At 40.8% G+C, this 27,486-nt stretch overlaps 2 protein-coding genes across 2 annotated transcripts; both read left to right on the top strand.

Moving 5' to 3' along the window:
• The first annotated feature begins 6,109 nt into the window (after positions 1-6,109).
• Positions 6,110-8,476, top strand: LOC146543422 (endogenous retrovirus group FC1 Env polyprotein-like). Its single transcript, XM_085235844.1, is given in 2 exon segments — positions 6,110-6,943; positions 6,945-8,476. Coding segments are annotated over 2 exon segments (1,569 nt in total). The 3' UTR covers positions 7,680-8,476.
• A 5,564-nt stretch (positions 8,477-14,040) lies between these two features.
• LOC146543421 (endogenous retrovirus group FC1 Env polyprotein-like) lies at positions 14,041-16,407 on the top strand. The gene is given in 2 exon segments (XM_085235919.1): positions 14,041-14,874; positions 14,876-16,407. Coding segments are annotated over 2 exon segments (1,569 nt in total). The 3' UTR covers positions 15,611-16,407.
• Positions 16,408-27,486: the final 11,079 nt, after the last annotated feature.

Genomic DNA, 27,486 nt, shown 5'->3' with positions numbered 1-27,486 from the left:
TTGGAAAGACGGTCCCAAGACCAGGGACAAGGATAAGAAAAAGATGCTTAAATATTGTATACAGATATGGCCTAGAGAGCCAATACAGGGAAAATAAATATTCTGGCCAGAATATGGATCTGACAAATGTTGGGTGTGTCAGATTCTGAATTCGTATGTAAAGAATAAAACCCCCTTTTCAAAGGAGGAATCAGACTACGCTGCTTGCTGGATTCAAGAAGCCAGTCTGTTATTAGTGAGAAAAGGTCCGGACCAAAAAGGGAGGAAATAAGAAAGAGAACCAGAAAGATCATAAATGGGATCCCTTAGACAACTTCCCCCCCCTTCAATTTCAAAAGCACTGCAAGTGGCAGTGATCTCTACAGAGTAAGAGAGCGGCCGTGCTGCTGATCTGTGCAGGGTCCTGGAGAGAGGATGCACATTCTATTACTGTATTACTGAGGGAGTTGGAGCAATGTGAATGGGACCTGGAGAATTTTCCTTTCTCTAACACTAACCTTACTAATACTTCACTTTATCCTCTTAGGGCAGTCTCCTTAGGTCAAAGGGAAATAGGGTATGCTGATGTCTGTTGTTTTTACGAGAAGAAAAGTTAGGAGTTTCAAGAATTCCTTAATTGAGGATTCTGTAAGTGTAGCAGAACAATTAGATCAATTTCTAGGGCCTAATTCATGGATGGAAATGATGTTATCACTGATATGTTGTTTATTGGAGAAGGAGGTGGGCACCTATGCAAGTATGGGAAAGGAATATAGAGGGAACATTGGGCTCTGGAGGGAGGAAGAGAGAGAAAGGATCCTGAGGATAAATTGTATTGATTATTGTCACTGTCTTTGTGATTGTTAAATGTTTATGTTGTGAAAGTGTTGTTGTGTTATGATATGTCATGTACGAGGCTGTTATGATACAAGGAGGTCTAAAGTGATACTGAGAAGACCCCCTGGATTGTATTTTGGCTCAGTGGAGAAAACATTGCTGGTGAGCCAGGGAGAATATTGAATAAGAAACCGGGAACATAAATGGAGTAACGGGGTCAGTTTTATAGTTAAGTACTCTAATCATGAGACCAAGTGCTGGGTATTTGTGGAAGTTGAGGAATTGTATTGTTTGATTTGTGGATTTTGAAGGCACTGGGACAAACTGTCTTAATGGTATGTGGAAATGCAATTTTTAATGGTATGTGGAAAAGGAGTTGTTAACGGTATGTGGAAATGTAGTTGAGGTATAAAGAGTGGAATTGTGGAAAAACAAACAACAAAAATGGCAAAAAGGTTAAGGAAACACTGAGTTTGGGATGTTAGAGTTTGGGCCGGCACGAGAACACATCCCCCATACTACCCCCCCCACACCGCGGCTTGTAAGAACAACTCGGAGTAGGAGAAAGAGGTGTGGGCCGGAGCCTCCCGCTGTGACTGTAAAGGGTGCATTGCTTGTGAATGGGGATGGGACGGGATATTGAAAGTGAGAATAGCCGTCATCTGCAGAGATCTCGGAAACCCGATATCCCAGTTTGAGCACTGGAAGCCTGGGGAGGGGAGGGGGTGAAACTGAAATATAATGTTAGTAATGTATGTGATGATGAAAGTCTAGAAAGTGAAAAGAGTTTGGGAAAACAAACAAACAAACAAACAAACAAAAAAAACACACAGGCTGAGGAAGGCAAAGTTGAGTAAAGGTATAAACAGGGATGTCCTTACCAAGAAGAAGAGGTAAGGGGGAGCCTGGAAGGGCTCAGGGAGAGTTCCCCCCCGCCACTGGACCAAAAGCAGCTTGGGGAAGCAGGGTAAAGAGGTTTATTTTCTGATATGGATGCCTCTTACTCTGTGCTACATCAAGAATTATTACCTTTAGATGATTTTTTTTGTAGTTGTAGGAGTTATTGGCAAGAGAAGTTTACTTTTTTTAGGGGATCAATTAAATACAGTCTAGGAGAAGAAGTAGGAATATATAAATTCTTGTACATGCCAAATTCTCCAAAACCATTACTTGGGCATGACATATTAGAACAGTTGAATGTAGTTTCAGTAGAGAAAATTGGAGCTAAGTGTCAAGCAAGAGCAATTGACTGAAAATTTTTGAAAAAGTTTGGCTTTAACATAAACTGGGAAAAGCAATGTTGGTACCCCCAGAAGTTACGTAAATCCTAAGTCAGGTATACACAGGATTGCAGGCATCAGGAAAGCCTGGCAGAGCCAAAAATGCAGCCCAATAAAAGTTAAGTTAAAGATGGGAGCCAGCCCAACCAGGGTAAAGCAATGCCCTTTGAGCATACAAGATTGTAGGAGGATAAAAGAAATAATAAATAACTTTTTGAATTTTGGATTATTAATTGGATAGGAATTCAAATAGCAACTTACCAGGATGGAATTACTGTATCAATGAATATACTAACTGAGGCAGATGAGAAAGAAATAGACCCTGTAATCTGGGTCAAAGAAGGGAATAGAGGGGGGTTAAGAATAACCCCTTTGAAAGTAAAATTACAAGAAAAATACCAGATTATAAGACAAAGGCAATATCCAATTCCATTTGAGGGACGTATTGGCCTTAAATCTGTAATACAGGGATTACTAAGGGACGGGTTGTTGGAACCATGTATGTCGCCCTTCAATACCCCCATTTTACCAGTCAGTAAACCTGATGGTTCCTACCGATTAGTTCAAGACTTGAGAAAAATTAATGAAATAGTACAAAAAAGGCATCCAGTGGTTCCAAACCCATATACCTTGATGAGTAAAATCCCAAATGAAAACAGGTGGTTTAGTGTTATAGATTTAAAGGATGCCTTTTGGTCTATTCCACTGGATCATGAAAGTAGAGATATATTTGCCTTTGAACGGGAAGATCCTGAAAGTGGGCGGAAACAGCAGTATCGATGGACAGTCCTACCCCAGGGCTTCACAGAATCACCAAATTTGTTTGGGCAAATTTTGGAACAAATATTGGAACAGTTTCAGCCACCAGAAGGAGTGTTACTCCTTCAGTATGTAGATGATCTCTTATTGTCAGGGCCAGAAGAAGCAGAAGTTAGAAGAGCCACAAACGAGTTGCTAAACTTTCTAGGGAAACAAGGACTGAGAGTGTCAAAGGATAAACTATAGTATGTAGAAAAGGAAGTTAGGTATTTGGGACACCTAGTCTCTGAGGGAAAGCGCAGAATAACCCCAGAGAGAATTCAAGGAATTATCGAGCTACCCTTGCCTGGAACAAAGAGGGAATTGAGGAAATTCCTAGGAGTAGTAGGATATTGTAGACTCTGGATAGAGTCATATGCTCAGAAAACCAGAGGATTATATCTTAAATTATTAGATGGAGAGCCCAACATCCTTGAGTGGACTGTTGAGGAAAAAGAATTAATAAAAGAGCTAAAACAAAGCTTAATTACTGCTCCAGTCTTAGCTCTTCCCGCCTTAAATAAACCCTTCCAACTCTTTGTCACTGTAGATAAAGGGGCAGCCTTGGGAGTGCTAACTCAGGAATGGGGAAATAAACGCCAACCGGTGGCCTACCTATCTAAGCTGCTGGATCCAGTGTCTCGGGGATGGCCAGAGTGTATCCAAGCTGTAGCAGCAACTGCCCTCCTGGTAGAGGAGAGCAGAAAACTGACCTTTGGGAGACAACTAGTGGTTACGACCCCACATCAGGTGAAGACCATTTTAACTCAGAAAGCTGGGAGGTGGTTAACTGACTCTAGAATTCTGAAGTATGAAATAATATTAATGGAGAAAAATGATTTAGTATTTGTTACTAAATCTTGCCTAAATCCAGCCACCTTCTTGTGGAAAGGGGAAGAAAAAGAGGAAAATATAGAGCATAATTGTCTGGATTTAATTGAGTATCAGACAAAGGTAAGACCTGACCTGCAAGATACCCCTCTTGGTGAGGGAGAGCTTTTGCTCATTGATGGGTCTTCAAGGGTGGTGCATGGCAAAAGATACAATGGGTATGCTGTAGTGCAGGTGGCAGAAGGAGAAGTAAAAGAGATGGGCCAGCTGCCTAATAATTGGTCAGCTCAGATATGTGAATTGTATGCCTTAAATCGAGCCCTTCACCTCCTTAAAGGAGAAGAGGGAACTATATTCACAGACTCAAGATACGCATATGGAGTGGTACATACCTTTGGGAAAATCTGGGAGGAACGAGGATTAATCAATAGTAAAGGAAAGGAATTAGTTCATGAGGCACTGATCAGACAAATTCTGGAAAATTTACTGTTACCCACTGAAGTTGCAGTAGTGCATATAAAAGGACATCAAAAGGAGAATTCGATTATTGCTCGTGGAAACCGAATAGCAGATAAAACAGCCCGTGAGGCTGCTTTACACTCAAAAATTATCATGAACTATCTCATGCCTGAGGTGCCTCCTCCTTCCCCAGGACAGGTATTCAGTGAAAAGGAAAAGGACACTTTTAGGAATTTGGGGGCCATAGAATCTGAAGGGAGATGGATCCTCCCAGATGGGAGAGAATTGTTAAACAAGGCAGTAACAAGGGAAATTTTAAATATCTTGCATCAAGGAAGTCACTGGGGAGTACAAGCTATGTGTGATGTTGTACTGAGGAAATATGTATGTGCAGGGATATATACACTGGCTAAACAAGTCTGTAGAGGGTGTGCAATATGCCAGAGGGTAAATAACAAGGTCATTCGTAGTCAACCTGCAGGGGGAAGGGAGCCGGGGATTCGACCTTTTCAAAGTATTCAAATAGACTTTATGGAGCTCCCTAAAGTGGGAAGAGTCAAATACTTACTGGTTTTAGTAGATCACTTAACTGGGTGGGTGGAAGCATTTCCATCAACATCTGCCACCGCAAATATAGTAACCAAGGTAATTTTGGAACAAATAATCCCTAGATATGGGGTGGTAGAGCACATCGATTCAGATCAAGGTAGTCATTTTACATCACAAGTTTTACAGAAACTAATGCACACTCTAGAGATTAAGTGGGAGTTTCATACCCCCTGGCATCCTCCATCATCAGGGAAGGTGGAACGGATGAATCAGACCATAAAAAGACACCTAACTAAGTTAGTCTTGGAGACTCGATTGCCTTGGACCAAATGTTTGCCCTTGGCACTTCTCCGAATAAGGACAGCGCCAAGAAAAGATGTGGGGGTTTCTCCATATGAAATGTTGTTCGGATTGCCATATCTGGGAAAGAAAAATGAGATACCACAATTTGAAACTAAAGATGCATTTCTTAAAAACTATATACTTGGGTTATCCTCCTCCTTATCAGCTCTCAGAATCCAAGGACTATTAGCACAAACCCCGCCTCTGGAATTTCCAGTTCATCCATTTCAAGGAGGGGACTGGGTCCTGATCCAGACGTGGAAGGAGTCAAAACTACAGCCTGACTGGGAAGGACCATTCCAAGTACTTCTAACGACTGAAACAGCTGTGAGGACGAAACAGCTGTGAGGACGAAACAGCTGTGAGGACGGCTGAGAAGGGATGGACTCACTACACTCGGGTAAAAGCATCTACTAGCCCTGAGGCATGGGAAGCAATTGTCACAGAAGAACCTTTAAAGATAAAAATTAGGAAAAGGAAATTGTGAAGTCATTTAAACTAATCTTTAACTTGCCTTCAAATAAGTAAAATTGTTATATGTAAGTGAAAGCTGGGGGGGGAGGGGGTAAGATAGCTTATATAGAATTAATGCCTAAAAAGAATTTCACTGTTGTGGTAATTATTAGAAAAACCTAAGGTTTGGCAACAATGCTGGGGAGGGACCAACTTATTGTTTTGATCTTGATAACAATTTATTTCAGGGAAAGCTTTAGTCAAGTGATGGCTTGGAAAAAGATGACCTCCAGAGGGGATTAGGGGGATACCCTGTTAAGATTTGGGTAAACCTTACAAGAAAGGAAGTACCCCAGACTGTTACATTTGATGCTTGCCAGGTAATAGCCTGTGGAAGTTTAAGTACTCAACGACAACTGAGTAATGAAAATAAATATCTCTGTCCTGAACCGGGTATAAATAAGGGATTCCCCTGTAACAGATGGAATAATGTATGGTGGACAACTGCCCATCGAGGTTGGACATATATACCTGGAATATTTGATGCTCCATGGGCACATACATTGAAAGATCGAATAAGCATGTTTAAAGGGACTGCACAACCAAACTGTCAATCCTTACAATGTAACCCAGTGACAATAACAATTAACAAGGCTGATAATCTTGTTAATACTACCTTTGGCCTTGGGATAGACATGCGTGGGAAAGATCCAACAGCGAGATTCCGGATAGCTGTACGGAATATACTCCCGGATGACACCCAGAAGGTTCAGGATGAGGAAAAACTTAGTGAGGGGGTGAAAAATCTTCCTAAAAACCCCAAAATTGTGACAGTTAAAGAGATAAAAGATCTTAGACAAACATTTGAAATTGGAACAGGATATGGAGATGTTAATGCCTGGGTAGAATGGATTAAGTATACTGTCCAGAGTCTCAACCATAGCAATTGCTACGCTTGTGCATCTGGACGGCCTATAGCTCAGGTGGTGCCCTTTTCTCTGGGATGGACCAAGGATCCCCAGGGGATGCAATGCATAATTGCCCTGTACCAGGAGAAAACCGCATGGGGAAATGAAACCTGCAAATCTCTCTCTCTCTTGTTCCCTCCAATGTCTGATACAGATGTCCGGATCCCTCCTGCATTCTCCACAGCCATAGGTAACCATCCAGCCTGCCTCTCACGGCAGGGTGTGAAGGCTACCAGGCCGATAGGGAACTTTTCCCTATGCAGTGAGGCTTTGAATGTTACGAAAGATTTGTCAGGAAACTATTCCAGATTAGAAATCCCCAGAGCAGATCTCTGGTGGTACTGCGGGGGGAAGGCCTTATGGTCCACTCTCCCATCCAATTGGGCAGGCACTTGTGCACTTGTTCAATTAGTTATACCATTCACCCTGGCATATGAAAAAAGGAATTTCCAAAAATCCTGGAAGAAATAAAAGAAGCTTAGGAATATCATTTGATGATTCAATCTATATAGATTCAATTGGAGTGCCTAGGGGTGTCCCTGATGAATTTAAGGCAAGAAATCAAATTGTTGCGGGATTTGAGTCACTGTTTTGGTGGGTAACGATTAACAAAAATGTAGATTGGATTAACTATATCTATTATAACCAACAGCGATTTATAAACTATACAAAAAGTGCCATCAAGGGAATTGCAGAACAATTAGATGCCACAAGTAGAATGGCCTGGGAAAATAGGATTGCTCTAGATATGATGTTAGCAGAAAAAGGAGGTGTATGTGTAATGTTGGGTACTCGCTGTTGCACCTTTATCCCCAATAACACAGCTCCAGATGGCACAATAACAAAGGCATTGCAAGGACTTACCACCCTTGCTGACGAATTGGCAGAGAATTCAGGAATAGATACCTCTATCACTGGATGGTTGGACTCCTGGTTTGGTAAATGGAAAGGGGCAATTATATCAATATTTACTTCTTTGATTACAGTAGCAGGAGCCTTAGTAGCCATCGGGTGCTGTGTTATCCCCTGTGTGAGAGGACTGGTACAGCGATTAATTGAGACAGCACTATTAAAACAAACACCCAATGAACCACCACCGTACTCGGATAAAATAATGGTATTAGGGGAGATGGGGAATGAAGAAAATGAAGCAGAGGAGGAGATGTATACGATAATGCCTTAAAGAACAACAACAACGAATTTTTTTGCAGAAATCAACAATGTATAAAGAAGAAAAGGGGGGAATTGTGAGAATTGAATGTTGTTTCTGCATCAGAACAAAATAAGAATTTTGTTAACTTCATGGTCTTTACCGTTTGGGGTTTTTGTTTTATAGTTCGTTTCAGGGGCCTTACTACTTTATTAGAGTTCTATAAGTTAAAGTAATATGTATGTATATATGTATAGCCAACATTGAGAATATATGTCACACATTGCAACAGTATTCTGCCAATTTAAAAAAGAACAATTCACTACATGATACGGGGAATGCCTGGAGAAGATCGGACATCTCCCCTCCCCTCCGTACTCTTTGTTTAACAAGAATTCCAAGCAAATCACCATATCAATAGGACAAGAAGAGCACTGAGACACCTTGGAAGCAACAGGATGGCAACTGACTATGTCACACATTGCAACAGTATTCTGCCAATTTAAAAGGACAATTCACTACATGATACGGGGAATGCCTGGAGAAGATCGGACATCTCCCCTCCCCTCCGTACTCTTTGTTTAACAAGAATTCCAAGCAAATCACCTTATCAATAGGACAAGAAGAGCACTGAACACCAGATAACGATCCAATTAAATCCTCTGATAAGATTGTGAACCCGGAGTACCCAGCAAGTGGGGAAATGGGGGAGAAGGGGGAGGTAAGGGAGAGAAAAAGGGTATAAAAGTTGTCATGCTGTATCCATAGGTGCGCTCCTGCTTGCGGGACGCCCGCCATTGCAATCGCGAATAAAATCTGCTTTTATCAGAGATACCGTCCTGGCAAAATTATTCGGATATTTCCAACAGTTATCGCTCAGCCATATCGCTATCTTCGTTTTTTCCCTAAAAAGACGTGGCCTTGAAATACTACAAGTGCCCTACATCAATCCAAAGGAGACTTAAAAAAGAAATCATAGTTACGAAAGCTAAATATTGTGCTCAAACCCTTCCTAGCAACATGTTTCTAGGTGACATTTGGCACTGGGTACAGTTTAGGGTAACAACAAGCAAGGACAGAACATGACATAATGCAGGACATTGTTGGTATCCAGCTCCAAACTCTGCAGGTAATGGCTCTGAGATGAAACTAGAAAGCATCAGAATGACAAGCAGTACAAGGGGAGTAAATCACAGTTTCAGGATTCCCTGTAGATACTGAGAAGACCCCCTGGATTGTATTTTGGCTCAGTGGAGAAAACATTGCTGGTGAGCCAGGGAGAATATTGAATAAGAAACCGGGAACATAAATGGAGTAACGGGGTCAGTTTTATAGTTAAGTACTCTAATCATGAGACCAAGTGCTGGGTATTTGTGGAAGTTGAGGAATTGTATTGTTTGATTTGTGGATTTTGAAGGCACTGGGACAAACTGTCTTAATGGTATGTGGAAATGCAATTTTTAATGGTATGTGGAAAAGGAGTTGTTAACGGTATGTGGAAATGTAGTTGAGGTATAAAGAGTGGAATTGTGGAAAAACAAACAACAAAAATGGCAAAAAGGTTAAGGAAACACTGAGTTTGGGATGTTAGAGTTTGGGCCGGCACGAGAACACATCCCCCATACTACCCCCCCCACACCGCGGCTTGTAAGAACAACTCGGAGTAGGAGAAAGAGGTGTGGGCCGGAGCCTCCCGCTGTGACTGTAAAGGGTGCATTGCTTGTGAATGGGGATGGGACGGGATATTGAAAGTGAGAATAGCCGTCATCTGCAGAGATCTCGGAAACCCGATATCCCAGTTTGAGCACTGGAAGCCTGGGGAGGGGAGGGGGTGAAACTGAAATATAATGTTAGTAATGTATGTGATGATGAAAGTCTAGAAAGTGAAAAGAGTTTGGGAAAACAAACAAACAAACAAACAAACAAAAAAAACACACAGGCTGAGGAAGGCAAAGTTGAGTAAAGGTATAAACAGGGATGTCCTTACCAAGAAGAAGAGGTAAGGGGGAGCCTGGAAGGGCTCAGAGTTCCCCCCGCCACTGGACCAAAAGCAGCTTGGGGAAGCAGGGTAAAGAGGTTTATTTTCTGATATGGATGCCTCTTACTCTGTGCTACATCAAGAATTATTACCTTTAGATGATTTTTTTTGTAGTTGTAGGAGTTATTGGCAAGAGAAGTTTACTTTTTTTAGGGGATCAATTAAATACAGTCTAGGAGAAGAAGTAGGAATATATAAATTCTTGTACATGCCAAATTCTCCAAAACCATTACTTGGGCATGACATATTAGAACAGTTGAATGTAGTTTCAGTAGAGAAAATTGGAGCTAAGTGTCAAGCAAGAGCAATTGACTGAAAATTTTTGAAAAAGTTTGGCTTTAACATAAACTGGGAAAAGCAATGTTGGTACCCCCAGAAGTTACGTAAATCCTAAGTCAGGTATACACAGGATTGCAGGCATCAGGAAAGCCTGGCAGAGCCAAAAATGCAGCCCAATAAAAGTTAAGTTAAAGATGGGAGCCAGCCCAACCAGGGTAAAGCAATGCCCTTTGAGCATACAAGATTGTAGGAGGATAAAAGAAATAATAAATAACTTTTTGAATTTTGGATTATTAATTGGATAGGAATTCAAATAGCAACTTACCAGGATGGAATTACTGTATCAATGAATATACTAACTGAGGCAGATGAGAAAGAAATAGACCCTGTAATCTGGGTCAAAGAAGGGAATAGAGGGGGGTTAAGAATAACCCCTTTGAAAGTAAAATTACAAGAAAAATACCAGATTATAAGACAAAGGCAATATCCAATTCCATTTGAGGGACGTATTGGCCTTAAATCTGTAATACAGGGATTACTAAGGGACGGGTTGTTGGAACCATGTATGTCGCCCTTCAATACCCCCATTTTACCAGTCAGTAAACCTGATGGTTCCTACCGATTAGTTCAAGACTTGAGAAAAATTAATGAAATAGTACAAAAAAGGCATCCAGTGGTTCCAAACCCATATACCTTGATGAGTAAAATCCCAAATGAAAACAGGTGGTTTAGTGTTATAGATTTAAAGGATGCCTTTTGGTCTATTCCACTGGATCATGAAAGTAGAGATATATTTGCCTTTGAACGGGAAGATCCTGAAAGTGGGCGGAAACAGCAGTATCGATGGACAGTCCTACCCCAGGGCTTCACAGAATCACCAAATTTGTTTGGGCAAATTTTGGAACAAATATTGGAACAGTTTCAGCCACCAGAAGGAGTGTTACTCCTTCAGTATGTAGATGATCTCTTATTGTCAGGGCCAGAAGAAGCAGAAGTTAGAAGAGCCACAAACGAGTTGCTAAACTTTCTAGGGAAACAAGGACTGAGAGTGTCAAAGGATAAACTATAGTATGTAGAAAAGGAAGTTAGGTATTTGGGACACCTAGTCTCTGAGGGAAAGCGCAGAATAACCCCAGAGAGAATTCAAGGAATTATCGAGCTACCCTTGCCTGGAACAAAGAGGGAATTGAGGAAATTCCTAGGAGTAGTAGGATATTGTAGACTCTGGATAGAGTCATATGCTCAGAAAACCAGAGGATTATATCTTAAATTATTAGATGGAGAGCCCAACATCCTTGAGTGGACTGTTGAGGAAAAAGAATTAATAAAAGAGCTAAAACAAAGCTTAATTACTGCTCCAGTCTTAGCTCTTCCCGCCTTAAATAAACCCTTCCAACTCTTTGTCACTGTAGATAAAGGGGCAGCCTTGGGAGTGCTAACTCAGGAATGGGGAAATAAACGCCAACCGGTGGCCTACCTATCTAAGCTGCTGGATCCAGTGTCTCGGGGATGGCCAGAGTGTATCCAAGCTGTAGCAGCAACTGCCCTCCTGGTAGAGGAGAGCAGAAAACTGACCTTTGGGAGACAACTAGTGGTTACGACCCCACATCAGGTGAAGACCATTTTAACTCAGAAAGCTGGGAGGTGGTTAACTGACTCTAGAATTCTGAAGTATGAAATAATATTAATGGAGAAAAATGATTTAGTATTTGTTACTAAATCTTGCCTAAATCCAGCCACCTTCTTGTGGAAAGGGGAAGAAAAAGAGGAAAATATAGAGCATAATTGTCTGGATTTAATTGAGTATCAGACAAAGGTAAGACCTGACCTGCAAGATACCCCTCTTGGTGAGGGAGAGCTTTTGCTCATTGATGGGTCTTCAAGGGTGGTGCATGGCAAAAGATACAATGGGTATGCTGTAGTGCAGGTGGCAGAAGGAGAAGTAAAAGAGATGGGCCAGCTGCCTAATAATTGGTCAGCTCAGATATGTGAATTGTATGCCTTAAATCGAGCCCTTCACCTCCTTAAAGGAGAAGAGGGAACTATATTCACAGACTCAAGATACGCATATGGAGTGGTACATACCTTTGGGAAAATCTGGGAGGAACGAGGATTAATCAATAGTAAAGGAAAGGAATTAGTTCATGAGGCACTGATCAGACAAATTCTGGAAAATTTACTGTTACCCACTGAAGTTGCAGTAGTGCATATAAAAGGACATCAAAAGGAGAATTCGATTATTGCTCGTGGAAACCGAATAGCAGATAAAACAGCCCGTGAGGCTGCTTTACACTCAAAAATTATCATGAACTATCTCATGCCTGAGGTGCCTCCTCCTTCCCCAGGACAGGTATTCAGTGAAAAGGAAAAGGACACTTTTAGGAATTTGGGGGCCATAGAATCTGAAGGGAGATGGATCCTCCCAGATGGGAGAGAATTGTTAAACAAGGCAGTAACAAGGGAAATTTTAAATATCTTGCATCAAGGAAGTCACTGGGGAGTACAAGCTATGTGTGATGTTGTACTGAGGAAATATGTATGTGCAGGGATATATACACTGGCTAAACAAGTCTGTAGAGGGTGTGCAATATGCCAGAGGGTAAATAACAAGGTCATTCGTAGTCAACCTGCAGGGGGAAGGGAGCCGGGGATTCGACCTTTTCAAAGTATTCAAATAGACTTTATGGAGCTCCCTAAAGTGGGAAGAGTCAAATACTTACTGGTTTTAGTAGATCACTTAACTGGGTGGGTGGAAGCATTTCCATCAACATCTGCCACCGCAAATATAGTAACCAAGGTAATTTTGGAACAAATAATCCCTAGATATGGGGTGGTAGAGCACATCGATTCAGATCAAGGTAGTCATTTTACATCACAAGTTTTACAGAAACTAATGCACACTCTAGAGATTAAGTGGGAGTTTCATACCCCCTGGCATCCTCCATCATCAGGGAAGGTGGAACGGATGAATCAGACCATAAAAAGACACCTAACTAAGTTAGTCTTGGAGACTCGATTGCCTTGGACCAAATGTTTGCCCTTGGCACTTCTCCGAATAAGGACAGCGCCAAGAAAAGATGTGGGGGTTTCTCCATATGAAATGTTGTTCGGATTGCCATATCTGGGAAAGAAAAATGAGATACCACAATTTGAAACTAAAGATGCATTTCTTAAAAACTATATACTTGGGTTATCCTCCTCCTTATCAGCTCTCAGAATCCAAGGACTATTAGCACAAACCCCGCCTCTGGAATTTCCAGTTCATCCATTTCAAGGAGGGGACTGGGTCCTGATCCAGACGTGGAAGGAGTCAAAACTACAGCCTGACTGGGAAGGACCATTCCAAGTACTTCTAACGACTGAAACAGCTGTGAGGACGAAACAGCTGTGAGGACGAAACAGCTGTGAGGACGGCTGAGAAGGGATGGACTCACTACACTCGGGTAAAAGCATCTACTAGCCCTGAGGCATGGGAAGCAATTGTCACAGAAGAACCTTTAAAGATAAAAATTAGGAAAAGGAAATTGTGAAGTCATTTAAACTAATCTTTAACTTGCCTTCAAATAAGTAAAATTGTTATATGTAAGTGAAAGCTGGGGGGGGAGGGGGTAAGATAGCTTATATAGAATTAATGCCTAAAAAGAATTTCACTGTTGTGGTAATTATTAGAAAAACCTAAGGTTTGGCAACAATGCTGGGGAGGGACCAACTTATTGTTTTGATCTTGATAACAATTTATTTCAGGGAAAGCTTTAGTCAAGTGATGGCTTGGAAAAAGATGACCTCCAGAGGGGATTAGGGGGATACCCTGTTAAGATTTGGGTAAACCTTACAAGAAAGGAAGTACCCCAGACTGTTACATTTGATGCTTGCCAGGTAATAGCCTGTGGAAGTTTAAGTACTCAACGACAACTGAGTAATGAAAATAAATATCTCTGTCCTGAACCGGGTATAAATAAGGGATTCCCCTGTAACAGATGGAATAATGTATGGTGGACAACTGCCCATCGAGGTTGGACATATATACCTGGAATATTTGATGCTCCATGGGCACATACATTGAAAGATCGAATAAGCATGTTTAAAGGGACTGCACAACCAAACTGTCAATCCTTACAATGTAACCCAGTGACAATAACAATTAACAAGGCTGATAATCTTGTTAATACTACCTTTGGCCTTGGGATAGACATGCGTGGGAAAGATCCAACAGCGAGATTCCGGATAGCTGTACGGAATATACTCCCGGATGACACCCAGAAGGTTCAGGATGAGGAAAAACTTAGTGAGGGGGTGAAAAATCTTCCTAAAAACCCCAAAATTGTGACAGTTAAAGAGATAAAAGATCTTAGACAAACATTTGAAATTGGAACAGGATATGGAGATGTTAATGCCTGGGTAGAATGGATTAAGTATACTGTCCAGAGTCTCAACCATAGCAATTGCTACGCTTGTGCATCTGGACGGCCTATAGCTCAGGTGGTGCCCTTTTCTCTGGGATGGACCAAGGATCCCCAGGGGATGCAATGCATAATTGCCCTGTACCAGGAGAAAACCGCATGGGGAAATGAAACCTGCAAATCTCTCTCTCTCTTGTTCCCTCCAATGTCTGATACAGATGTCCGGATCCCTCCTGCATTCTCCACAGCCATAGGTAACCATCCAGCCTGCCTCTCACGGCAGGGTGTGAAGGCTACCAGGCCGATAGGGAACTTTTCCCTATGCAGTGAGGCTTTGAATGTTACGAAAGATTTGTCAGGAAACTATTCCAGATTAGAAATCCCCAGAGCAGATCTCTGGTGGTACTGCGGGGGGAAGGCCTTATGGTCCACTCTCCCATCCAATTGGGCAGGCACTTGTGCACTTGTTCAATTAGTTATACCATTCACCCTGGCATATGAAAAAAGGAATTTCCAAAAATCCTGGAAGAAATAAAAGAAGCTTAGGAATATCATTTGATGATTCAATCTATATAGATTCAATTGGAGTGCCTAGGGGTGTCCCTGATGAATTTAAGGCAAGAAATCAAATTGTTGCGGGATTTGAGTCACTGTTTTGGTGGGTAACGATTAACAAAAATGTAGATTGGATTAACTATATCTATTATAACCAACAGCGATTTATAAACTATACAAAAAGTGCCATCAAGGGAATTGCAGAACAATTAGATGCCACAAGTAGAATGGCCTGGGAAAATAGGATTGCTCTAGATATGATGTTAGCAGAAAAAGGAGGTGTATGTGTAATGTTGGGTACTCGCTGTTGCACCTTTATCCCCAATAACACAGCTCCAGATGGCACAATAACAAAGGCATTGCAAGGACTTACCACCCTTGCTGACGAATTGGCAGAGAATTCAGGAATAGATACCTCTATCACTGGATGGTTGGACTCCTGGTTTGGTAAATGGAAAGGGGCAATTATATCAATATTTACTTCTTTGATTACAGTAGCAGGAGCCTTAGTAGCCATCGGGTGCTGTGTTATCCCCTGTGTGAGAGGACTGGTACAGCGATTAATTGAGACAGCACTATTAAAACAAACACCCAATGAACCACCACCGTACTCGGATAAAATAATGGTATTAGGGGAGATGGGGAATGAAGAAAATGAAGCAGAGGAGGAGATGTATACGATAATGCCTTAAAGAACAACAACAACGAATTTTTTTGCAGAAATCAACAATGTATAAAGAAGAAAAGGGGGGAATTGTGAGAATTGAATGTTGTTTCTGCATCAGAACAAAATAAGAATTTTGTTAACTTCATGGTCTTTACCGTTTGGGGTTTTTGTTTTATAGTTCGTTTCAGGGGCCTTACTACTTTATTAGAGTTCTATAAGTTAAAGTAATATGTATGTATATATGTATAGCCAACATTGAGAATATATGTCACACATTGCAACAGTATTCTGCCAATTTAAAAAAGAACAATTCACTACATGATACGGGGAATGCCTGGAGAAGATCGGACATCTCCCCTCCCCTCCGTACTCTTTGTTTAACAAGAATTCCAAGCAAATCACCATATCAATAGGACAAGAAGAGCACTGAGACACCTTGGAAGCAACAGGATGGCAACTGACTATGTCACACATTGCAACAGTATTCTGCCAATTTAAAAGGACAATTCACTACATGATACGGGGAATGCCTGGAGAAGATCGGACATCTCCCCTCCCCTCCGTACTCTTTGTTTAACAAGAATTCCAAGCAAATCACCTTATCAATAGGACAAGAAGAGCACTGAACACCAGATAACGATCCAATTAAATCCTCTGATAAGATTGTGAACCCGGAGTACCCAGCAAGTGGGGAAATGGGGGAGAAGGGGGAGGTAAGGGAGAGAAAAAGGGTATAAAAGTTGTCATGCTGTATCCATAGGTGCGCTCCTGCTTGCGGGACGCCCGCCATTGCAATCGCGAATAAAATCTGCTTTTATCAGAGATACCGTCCTGGCAAAATTATTCGGATATTTCCAACAGTTATCGCTCAGCCATATCGCTATCTTCGTTTTTTCCCTAAAAAGACGTGGCCTTGAAATACTACAAGTGCCCTACATCAATCCAAAGGAGACTTAAAAAAGAAATCATAGTTACGAAAGCTAAATATTGTGCTCAAACCCTTCCTAGCAACATGTTTCTAGGTGACATTTGGCACTGGGTACAGTTTAGGGTAACAACAAGCAAGGACAGAACATGACATAATGCAGGACATTGTTGGTATCCAGCTCCAAACTCTGCAGGTAATGGCTCTGAGATGAAACTAGAAAGCATCAGAATGACAAGCAGTACAAGGGGAGTAAATCACAGTTTCAGGATTCCCTGTAGTTACTGAGAAAACTGAACATTAGAAGTGTAATATGGGTTGCACTCAATAATTAGCTTAAAGGGAGAAAATATGCCTTTTATAATAAGAGAACAAAAGCCTTGGATTGCTCTTGAATATACTTACATAGCATCTGTAACACCTACCTCACATGGGCTGACTCAATCAGCCACAGAGGGAGAACATTAAGTGCTTTGTCTCTTGAATTATTAAGGGTTTACAAATAATTTCTCTGATACTCTTTAATACAGTATTACTTTTTGAAAAATACAGAAATGAATGAGGGAAGAATTTACAGATTTCCAAGCCCTTCTCTTGCTTGTGGATGAATGATTTGGTTTAAACATTAGCAATTTTTCTAATACTAAATTGGTTTGCAAATGAGGCCCTACCCACGAGCAGCTCATTGACAGCTGCAGTATTATATCTAATGCCAATCAAACAGAGAACAAGTAATGTATACTTAATACACTTAATATACTTAAGAACACTAGATGCTTCAGAACACAGTCCAGAGAAGAAGATAAAATAAGAAGGCAGAGATTGATATGGCTACAGAACACATCCAGTAAATACACCGTTTTTCCTACTGAAAGAGTTAAAAACAGCAGTTTGCACAATGTTGCAGTGGGATTACAAGTATCTTAAGAGATCTGGTACTGTCCTTGCAGGAGAGCGTGTGGTGAAGCAACAGATGAAACAGCATGATGAAACTGAGGGATATATTTGGAGACATTAGAGAGCAATTTGAACAGATATTTGGTGAAGCAAATGATTCCCAGGACTGACTGCCCCTCACTGGGTGTGTTACCATTGTACTCTTTGAGAAGAGAATTGACCCTGACTGATTTGTGCCAATGAAAAGGAGATGTAATCTCCCATAGCACAAAATGTGGCATTTGGACTTTTTTACTGACAAGCAGAGTGTCAGCCAGCATAGTCAAATGGAAAGGATATTAAACGAAGGTCAAGAACCCCTGCATCTTACATTCTTTTAAGAAGTGGTTGAAGATCAGTGAGTGAAAAGTAATAATTCCAGTTATGACCCGTGTGGGGTAAAAGAAAGCTTTTTCTGAACAGGAAAATGACAACATACCTGAAGTGGCTTCTTTTAAATACTTTTACAAAGGAACATTCTTGATTCCTGTTTAACTGATGAAGTACTGGCAAAATACACTGATTTTTTTAACTAGCATTTTCCTAGAATTAAATAATTATCACTGTTATCATGTAATGAAAAGAGTTCAGATCCAGTACTCTGAGACAACATAATTAGAATGCAGGAGTCACGGACCAAATGTCAGGGAAGTACAACGCAGGGACAAAGATTGTGTTTGAAGTCAATATTTTGTTAAGATCACATGAAATTGGTAGGTAGAGACAACAAAAGCACCGTTCCCAGGGTTTAAAGCAGTTTAAGGGAACATTTATGTGAAATATTTCTGCCAACTGCTGGCAAACAGCGAGGACAACAGACAGCAAATTTCCTAATTCACCATTTTTTACTGTGTTGTGTTTCTGTTTTGACTTTCTTTACTCTCATCAGATGACTTTTCCTATATATATATATACTAGATTCAGCACTGAAAGCTCATGGGAAATAAACACCCCGGCATGTTGCCACAAGTTGCAGAAATGAAATTAAGTTAAAGATCTGATGAAGTGTCAAGATACATGGTCTGCATCACACCTATGAATGAAGTATTGCAGGCAGAGTTTCTCTTGTAAGCTGTTCCTTACTGGTTTTCATTTATTTTTCCTAAAAGCAAAATCAAAAAAGAAATGCTGGATAAATAACTTCTTAATTCACTCTGCAAATCGACTGCGCAACATTTGGACTCTGACTGGATCCTTTTATTCTCAGTATCAAGATTCTGCAGGCGAAACCAGCTTTTCGAAGACAGTCATCCGCTTCCTGTGTCTTGAAAATAAACCCTACTGTTATCACAGTGAAACCAATCACAACTTAGAATCATAAAATAGCTCAGGTTGGAGGGGACCTTAAAGACCACGGAGCTTCGACCCCGTGCCGTGGGCTGGCTGCCCCCACCAGCTCAGGCTGCCCAGGGCTCCATCCATGGCCTTGAGCACCTCCAGGGATGGGCACCCACAGCTCTGGGCAGCTGAGCCACTGCCTCACCGCCCTACCCTTAATAAACAGAATTGTAAAGAAGGAATTCTGCCCAATTCTCTATGCACTGCTTTGGCTTTTAAAGAAAGAATACAACAAAAGGCAGAAAAAACGTATTTGCTTTTACTGAGCCCATAATTTATGTCCAGAAATTAGCTGAGTGAGAAGGTCCCATCCTGTCATACCCACGTACAAGACAGCTGCATTTTAACTGAATACAGCTCGTGACTGGTTTGGTTTCTTTGCAGTTGGTCTCTGAATTCTATCTGAAAATCAATCTCAGAACTCATCGTCACCTACACATATACACACACACCCTCAAAATTAAGACAGACTCAGCTTTCAATAACCTTTACCCAGAGATATGCTGTGTTCATTCTCACTGCTAATATTCTCACCATCAGATTAGTGTTACTTAAGACTGGCGAGTGACACTTTCTGTTTCACCAGAAAACACTGTGCAGGTAATAGCAGTGCCAGTTACCTCATCTTCCTACCTGTCTACTGATTTTGATCTAGATTGGATTGTTCTAATTGACTAACATTGCTATTATCTTAGGAAAACGCTTTAATTGTGGCATCTCTGCCATATATTTTACTACAGTCACTGTTGCCAGCAATACAATGCACACAAACAGCGCCTTTACAGGTGCACTGAGAGTTCAGACTAGTCGTGAATTACAGCTATGAATGGGAATTAAGTAGAACATTCCTTTCTAAGTACTTAGGAGTTGGCAATGCAGGCTCCATTTAGTAACAAAGGTATTAAGCCTGAAGGATTTGGCACTGAAATGGAGCTTCTTTCTGGGGCAGAGATGATTTTACTGAAACATTTGATAATTGCACTTATTATAAGCAAGGGCTGGTAGCATCAATTATTACAAAAGTTGCTTGACATTTCCTATTCATTATAAAATCCTATTTTCAATTACTGAAAACTTTGCCAACCTTTAGCTAGCCAGGCTGAAATTTTCCATGCTGAGTGCCTCTCTTAGTCTGATTTATTTACTTAAAGAGAAATTTTAGCCAAAACACTGCCTATTCCAAGAATAAAACAGGAGAAAAATCCATTGCTTTCACTATGTTTAAAACAAAAATCTGGAAATCTCCACAGTTCACCAAAGATCCTGAAGGAGAAGAGAGTTTTAATTAAATATGTGTCTTGTGCTGTTCCTGCAAAACTCAGAAATTGTTTCAAAGATTTTAATCAGTATTTTTTGTAGGGGAAAACATCTGCAATAGCAGGTTGAAGTTTGCAAGAATACAATAAAATTCATTTTCAGTAAAGAACTCTGTTCCCTGGCAGCACCTACATGGTATGGTTGGGTGCACCCACTCACTTCCCCCTCTAAGCTGAGCACACAGCATTCAGGACAATGTTGTAGGAGCTGGGATTTTTTTTATTTTGTTTGCTTGCCTGTTTTGTTTTTCCCTGTCTACTCTCCTTCCAATCTGTTTGAGATATATCCCAGTTTTTAAAGGAAAGGGAAGGTCCATAACTCCCCAATGTTTTTAATGACCACCTTGCTACCAAGCCAGTAGTACTGATGGTAAAACTGTCTTGAAGCAGAAAGTAAAAAGTACAGGACTGGGAGGAAGGGAAAGAAACTGCATGAAAAAGAATTTGGAAATGCAAAGACTAGAGGATGGCCAAAAGTTGAGTGTTGGGTTGTTTTGGAGTAAGAACTGGGGAGGAAGAGAGAAAGGAGAAGACAACAGCTGTTGAGGCTGAGAAGCCAGAAATGCACTGAGAGGGGCTTAGGAACACATAGCAGCAGTGGACACACAGGTAGATCATTTACACCAAATTTCAGCCTAGTGAAGATATTCTCCTTTAGGTCTCTCTACATTGCATGAAGAAAGCTCTTGTGCCATTGGATTGCTGGTCAGGGTGACCAAACTAAACTCCTGCTTTGAATCACCCTCTGAAGAAACCCTTCTACTTGGGAAGTGAACCTGCAGAAGGTAAACCCTATGAAAGAGAGCGTGCAAAGGCAAAGGTGAGAGAAGATTCATTTCCAGGGTTCATCTGGAGAGTGGGGCTTAGGGAACATCTGTGAAGAGGGGAAGGGAATCTCTTCATGGACTTATTAGTCCAGGTTTCTGTTAAGGATGGATGAGAGCTGCTACTGCAGAATTGGCCTCTACCCCACCCTCCACACCACAGGGTTCATGCGTGTTGCTAAGCAAATCAGTTAATCCACATTTTTGCAGTTTGTCAGTCATCCTCTTAGATGCTCAGTAGGAGATCCTAGAGTCTGATCTGCAAAAGTGCTGAGCATTCACAACTAGAACTGATACTGCTAGGAACTACGCTCCGAATATAGAAAATATTTTGCGGTGCCATGAACTCAGAAAAAAAACCACCCACCCAAGAAACAAAAAACAAGTTCCAGACACTCAAAAAACGTTGGTTTTTGCTTCATCTTTGTATCCACTTGCCATCTGTCCAAGTTGGGTTGCAGTATCCCCTCACTTCATCAAGGCATTGTGAAAATAGGTTATTTCATGACTGTGAAGCACCCAGATACAATAATGATGACTGCTGAGGGAGAGCTCACAAGAAAATTAATAATTCTGTATTGAGAAAAGGCTTTGAATAGTGTGCAATAAATAAGCCCTGGGGTACACACTGAACAATGAATATAAAATATTAAATAGCTGCTCATTAAGTGAGCTGCATCCACCCCGCACTTTAAAAATGAAGCAGTTGTTTAACAGCACACGAGCCTGTGAATGAAGATAATACCATACTGCATGCACACAAAGGCTATATGAATTTGTAGCAACAAGTTCCATTTTCACTTTTCTCAAGTTTTGAGTGTTTGGCTTAGCCTCTTCGGTAGAATGCCAAATTCTCTTAATTGAGTTACGCATGAAAGGGGGCATAGGTCAATGAAGATTAGAGAGAGTGCTGGCTTCCAGAACTGGCTCAACACAAAGTCCAAGGGTGTCTGGATTCATTCCTTTTTAGAGAAGAAAGATAACCACAGCTTTTCATCTGGATTCAGATGTTCTTGAATTTCAGTGCTAATCAAGTGTTAGTTTTCTTCTTCTACTGTGATTTGTTCTCCTTAAGATGGGAGTGCTTCTGTGGACCTCTTCATTATCTTGACTTTTAGAAACATTGGAACATGAATCCTGCCATTAAATTCTACTTATTCTTGATAAATATAGTGGGCAACATCATTAAAATAAATGTGGTAGGTATAGGTTTTCCTAAGTAAATTGGGTAATACAGAGCAGAATATGTATTTTTCCCTGTGAAACTATACTCAAGGAATAGGACAGAAGAGATGCATCAGGAGGATGAGACATTTTTAATGGGACAGGATGGAGCAGAAATGGATGCAGCCTCATTGGAACATGAAGTGTCTGAAGCATTTCAAGCTTTCTCATTACACTTCCTAGACACCTCCAACCACATCAAAATGGTGGACAGGAGGAAACCCAACAAAAGGCAAAAAACACAGACCACAGAGGCAGAGGAATATTATATGAAAAGTGTATCCTTTGTTTAGTATCAATCAAAATATATGAAGCTATATGGCAACAACTACCATCCAACTGCCCACAGGGAACATGGGAAAAGCAGAGACTTAAAGAGGTGAAAAATCTCAGAATGCATGTGGAAGATCTCATTTTCAAAGCAGACAAATCATACAGCTGCACCTGCAGTCACAGAATGTAGTAGCATCACCCTGAGACTTGCCTCAGCTGCACCCTGTGAAGCCACAGATGATCAATAGACTAAGTGCCATTTCACATAACACAGCCAAAACATTTATATCTGCATTGTCCCCCAACCTTCTGTTCTTAACTGTCAGATATACAAACAACAGAATATTCATGAGGTGGTAAGAAAACATGTGGTTGAGACAGAATCACACCATTCCACACATGTGTGCTCCTGAAAGACTACTTTTACAAAATCCTTATTCTTAAAAACGTAAACAGAATCTAATGTAGCTGCAAAATTTTCTTTTATACAGTAATTTATCCCAAACGTCTTGAAAAGAGTCTGGCAATAAGAAAGATCCCCTGCAACATTTTCCATGCAGTATAATAAATATCTTTGTTTAATGGGGCTAAAAGTATTTCCTTTTATCCAGTATAAATTCACCAGCTTTCAAAAAGTTACATGTACATTTATTTACAAGTCCTGAGGCAGAGGATAGAAGCTCTTGATCCACTTGTGTTATATTGTTTGCCATTACATACAAACCTCTCTATCAGTTCAGAAATGATAGAAGCAGCATGTCAGAAGGGTATTGATGTAATTGGGGGGAAAAAAGCCAAATAAATCCTGTTCTATTTTTATCTCCACTGGATCAGCAGCGAGAAACTTCAGTATCCTAATTTTGGCAATTGAATTCCATTCCCCATGTTGAGAACATGAACAATGCTCTTTATTAATGCCTGGGAAGCCACATCTGCTTAATACCTAAGGTCTTCTCCCTGGAGGAAAACGCCTGTGTTTTCAAATCTACAGACAGCTCATTCTAGTATGCGAGCCAAATGTAAGCAACAAGTGTGTGTGTGTGTGTACATATGGGAATATACATGCATGGAGAGGAACACAGAGAACTCTGCTGTTACGCAGCTGTGCACTCTGAGCTGTTACTAAGGGCATCGCAGCAAAACTGAAACTCTTCCTCCCAGTATAGAAATTTCCACTGACATGGGAATCCTGAATCCAGTTTGTTCGCCCAAATCAGCCAGTTGACACGTTCTCAGCACATCTGAGAGTGTCTTCTCATTCTCAGTATCCACCTGTACAATTGTACAGCAAACCCACCAGACAAAGCACGCATCTAATACAGGAGACCTGTTTCTGCTCCAAGTATCACGAGCAAAGCTCACGGGGCTGCAGGAGGACTGGGCGCAGGCTTTCTCAGTCTTTGTACAACACCGTCATCTAGAGGAGGCGAGTCTGGATAGCAGGGAAGTGACTGTACTCTTACAACGCCTGAGCTGTAGCGCTAAGGAGCTGGTACGGAGGGAAAAAGTTGCCACCCACCTGTAACTAAAAATGAACTTGCTTCTTCCACTTATAAGCTGCTCAGATACCAAACAGGAATTCCACGCTGCTCATTCCTTTTTATTTTCATCCTCCCCCATACACCTACTTTGAAGAGGGTACTGGAAAGGAAATAAACGTGTTTACTTCTGCCTTAACTGGAAGGTTCTTCAGAGCATCTGCTGGAGGTCAGTGATTCAGCATCGTTAAGTGCAAGTAATTTCCAGGGCTGGGATGTTGCACGTTTTGAATAGGCAGTTACCAAGCTTTGCTGGGTAGAACACATACAAAATGCTGCAGAAATAAAAACCTAATTTTGTATAGAGATTGTTCTGTACGAGACCCCTAGTACATTTTAAAAGACTTAAGGCCTTATTTCCCTCCTGCTGACAAAAAGAAATGGTAACACCCACCTACAGCCAGGTGGTGAAATTATGCTACTAGGATCCCACTCCAGGTTCTTTAGAAGACTTGTTAAACAAAACACTCAAATTTGTCTGCTGCTTTCCAATTTGAGTAACCTGCTTGGAAAACTTCATGACACACCTTCTGATTCCTCATTCCCCACAGTCCAGCTGAACATAATGAAGAGGCCAACGCTTCCTACGTCTGAAAGACTTGTCTGCAGGTGTTCTGTAAGTGCAAACCCAAATACAGAGGTAAGGCCTATCAGCATCTAGCAATGGCTAACCAATTTGATGAAGTGGTACTATTAGTGGAATGGGCCCAACTGCTGCCTTCTGTTGCTGAAGTTAACAGAACCAAACCTAGGAATAAGTTAACATGCAAATCTCATTATCTACACATCACGACTACAGGTAAAATTAGCTGCTCTCAACAGAAGGGAAAAAAAATATATCCTTTAGCTGAATTTCAAACTTTATGTTCTCTGAATTCTTCAATACCTCAAGCCATTTTATCTCAAAAATAAAGCTTGCTCTCAGAATTAGGGCTTCTCCTATAAGCTTTACATAGCTTCTTTTAACAATGGAAGCTCAAGAGGATTTAGTGTTCTCTCCCCTGCTTTTACCCCAGGGAAAGCAGCATTGCTAATAAAACCCACGAAGATCAACCCTAAAAATAAATATCTGCTGTTGGTCTAGACAGCTCTGGCTCTTGAAAGAATTTGATCTGGGTGGTAATTACACTTCACTTTTGATCCATATATGAACTCAGTACTGGCAAGATGTCAGACTTTTATCTTTACACCCTTATTCATCCATCAGCATTTACAAAGTAGTCAGCATAGCAAGAACAGTGCTAGAGACTGAAGTCCTTTGTTTATTCACATAGAAAATGCGGTGCAGAAGACAATAGCGGAAGCTTCTTTACATTACCCTGCTATCATTCTTGCACTGTGCTCAGTAAGAAGTTTAAGGCTGAGAATGAATTCCTTCCATCCATCAGCCTATGTTATAAAGTTGTCTACTGAATTCTTCTAAGGTCTCTCAGGGAAGGCAGAATGTGCATACAAGCAACTAATAAAAGATATCATCTCTCTGTGAATGCCTAGCTTCTATTCTATCCTTAGACCACCATGACTTCAACATGGCTATTACATTACTAATAAGAAGTAGCTCGGGAGGTATCAATTTTACAAGAGAATACTTGCCTGATGATAACACCATCAAAATCTGGAGAACACTGCTTAATAACAAGAAAGAAGCAAATCATTTTACAATTCACCTCCTCTGCACTTTAGAAGCTGCTTATATAGTTACCTCCTACCCTTGAAGAATTAGTATAGCAGCTTGGTGGTGAATGGATTTTGTTCTTTCATGAGAGTGCCTTTGCAAAGTCCTGTTTTAAAGCTCCTAGTTCTTGCTGCAGACATTGGTACCAATGGCTCTTTCAGCATCAGAGACTGGGGAGGTATTTTTATGGTGTCTGGTTTTTGTATTTTGCTGTCCTGCCTAGCTTTGCTTCTAATCAGTTGCCAGAAGATACACATTTTTTGCCTACTTAAGGTCATCTTCTCCTTTTCCCTTGGGTTTTCTAGTATTTACAGAAGTGATGGTGCAAATAGCAATTGAAAATGGGGTATACCAGTCTACACCTAAAATCTTCCTTTGCTTCTCTACAAAACTGGATTTTTCTCTTTCATGGTAAAGATTTTCATTAATTTCACTTCAAGGATAGAATTTCAAAGAAGGAATATTAGTATTCATTTGCCTGCTGTTCTTGGCAAGCAGTGACATGCATGGAGCAAAGCCACAGGTCCTGTTATTGCCTTTGAGTTACAGGGGAAAAAAAAAAAGAACACCAGAGACACACGCACACAAAGGCACTGCTGTCTTAGAGTCAAAGAGGAATGAGAAATAGATATTCTGTCAGTCACGTGAGCCTATAGGACACCTCTGAGTTCTTTGAATCCTCAGGCCTTCAGGAAGTCACTTGTTTTTAAACATCTATTTAGAGTAAACTTAGAAAACAGCTCTGGATAAAGTGCAACTCAATTCTCCCACTCCAAGTTGAAGAATCATGCCAGGATCACTTATCTAATTTCAAGCTCTGATGGGAAGTTTTATATCAACTCATAAGTATTACAGATAAAAAAAATTCATCTAAAGTTATTTTGAAAAGTGAGAAGCATGCTTTCAGTCTTCAGGAAAACACAGCTTTGGTTAAAAACCCAAACCTGACAATGTCCACTGCTTTCAGCAGAGCAATGACAATGTATATCAGTAATCCCCCCTTACCTTTAATTTCCATTTTCCTTTCAACATTCCTGCTGAACTCAAAACAGCCTGAGAAGGGAACACTGTGTGTATATTAGCACCACACATAACATAGCTGAGCTCCAATCTCAGCTAGGGCTTCTAATCACTACCACAAAATGAACAAGAATAATTAAGAAAAAATAGCATGTTTAAGGCCATCCAGATAGGCCTGAATACTGTGGATATCTAGATAAGACAAAGTGACACAGCCTACAGACTCTATCTATCCTATGGGATGAATCTGTCCCGCTCCCAAATGATTTTCTATCAGAAAGTCTTTTGCTTATGATCAGGGGTGCATGGAGCTGTGGGAGATGAAGCAGTTATAATTCCTATCAGCTTACTCCATTTTTTGCACCAGAGTTCACCAGTCCCACAACAGGCAGGACTGAATGGTACATGTAGTCCTATTCAGACATCCCACAGTACAGCCTGTTTTGCTCACATAAACTGAATTTAGCTAAAGACTCTTAATATGTTAGACTAGGAACTGTAACAACTCAAGAAAAGAAAAGGGAGAAGGCAGGCACATCTTTTCTGCCGATCACAAACCTGCCTGTGGCTGTAAAGATGATCTTTAATACAATATTATATGATTTAGAAGCCCTCCGCAAGTGATATATTATTTGGTCAGAAACTTCATTTTCTATGTGTACATAATCCTAATTTTCATTCACAATTCTTTCCATTGTATCTTGAGTACATCACTTCATAGCCATATTTCAGTTTTATACCACAAAACTGCCTGTTGCCAAAGCATTTTGGAGAGAGCTAGAAGACAGCTAAGAAGATTAATAAACTTTTTTTTTTTTTTTTTGCTGTTGAA

The sequence above is a fragment of the Meleagris gallopavo genome, chromosome 14 (genome assembly GCF_905368555.1).
Source record: "Meleagris gallopavo chromosome 14, MGAL_WU_HG_1.1, whole genome shotgun sequence".
NCBI classification, from domain to species: Eukaryota; Metazoa; Chordata; class Aves; order Galliformes; family Phasianidae; genus Meleagris; species Meleagris gallopavo.
This window is presented reverse-complemented; position numbering and strand designations above follow the sequence as displayed.